Below are 687 nucleotides of genomic sequence, written 5' to 3' on the forward strand. Positions count from 1 at the left end.
CGGCGAAGGCGGACGCGCGCAGCACCGTCAGGTTGGCGCCCACGATGGTGAGGTTGCGCGCGTCAGGAGGCACGTCCCGCGGCGGCTGCCGGAGCTCGGCGCCCGACGCGCAGCGCAATAGCAGCTTGGGGCCGCCGAAGCAGTAACACTGGAAGGGACAGGGAGCGGCGGGCTGGCTCAGCACCGCCGCCACGAGCAGCAGCCCCGGTAGCAGTGGCCCCCTTGGCTCCAGCTGTCCCGCGCGCGGGGCCATCGTGGCTGCCCCCGCATTCAGCGCCCGGGCTGCTGCGCTCACCAGTGAGTTCGGAGCGCCTGGGGGGCAGGGGAGAGGGGGCTGGTGGGGCAAGTCCTTGACCCCGAGAGGCTGGCAGTCGCGGTCGGTCCGTCTGCGGGCTCTAAAGTCCGTGGAGGCTTCACTTTCCTGGCTGGGGCGAAAGGGGTCAGGCGGGGAGCGGAGCCCCCCGCCCCCGGTGCCCTACTCGCCCTGCGCACTGGCCTCCGACTTCCGCGGCCGTCCCGGGCTCGGAGCCGAGTGGGCAGGGTTTGCCTCCCCCCTCCCCGCCTCCCGGCCTCCTCCTCCGCCCCCAACTGAGTCTCTGAGCCCTCCTCGCCGAGAGGCGGGGTGGGAGGCTCCCGAGAATCTGGGCTCTCGGCTGCTGCGTTTTCTCTTACCCACTCTCCGGCTCC

General features: G+C 72.6%; 1 protein-coding gene across 1 annotated transcript in view; it reads right to left on the reverse strand.

Annotated features, from left to right (window-relative positions):
• TPBGL (trophoblast glycoprotein like) overlaps positions 1-253 on the reverse strand; it is a 1,273-nt gene extending 1,020 nt beyond the window's left edge. The window contains exon 1 of the mRNA XM_011368437.1: positions 5-253. Within this exon, the coding sequence (XP_011366739.1) occupies positions 5-253 (249 nt within the window). The remainder of the gene's footprint in view (positions 1-4) is intronic.
• Positions 254-687: the final 434 nt, after the last annotated feature.

The sequence above is a fragment of the Pteropus vampyrus genome, unplaced genomic scaffold, assembly GCF_000151845.1.
Source record: "Pteropus vampyrus isolate Shadow unplaced genomic scaffold, Pvam_2.0 Scaffold141, whole genome shotgun sequence".
Taxonomy (NCBI): Eukaryota; Metazoa; Chordata; class Mammalia; order Chiroptera; family Pteropodidae; genus Pteropus; species Pteropus vampyrus.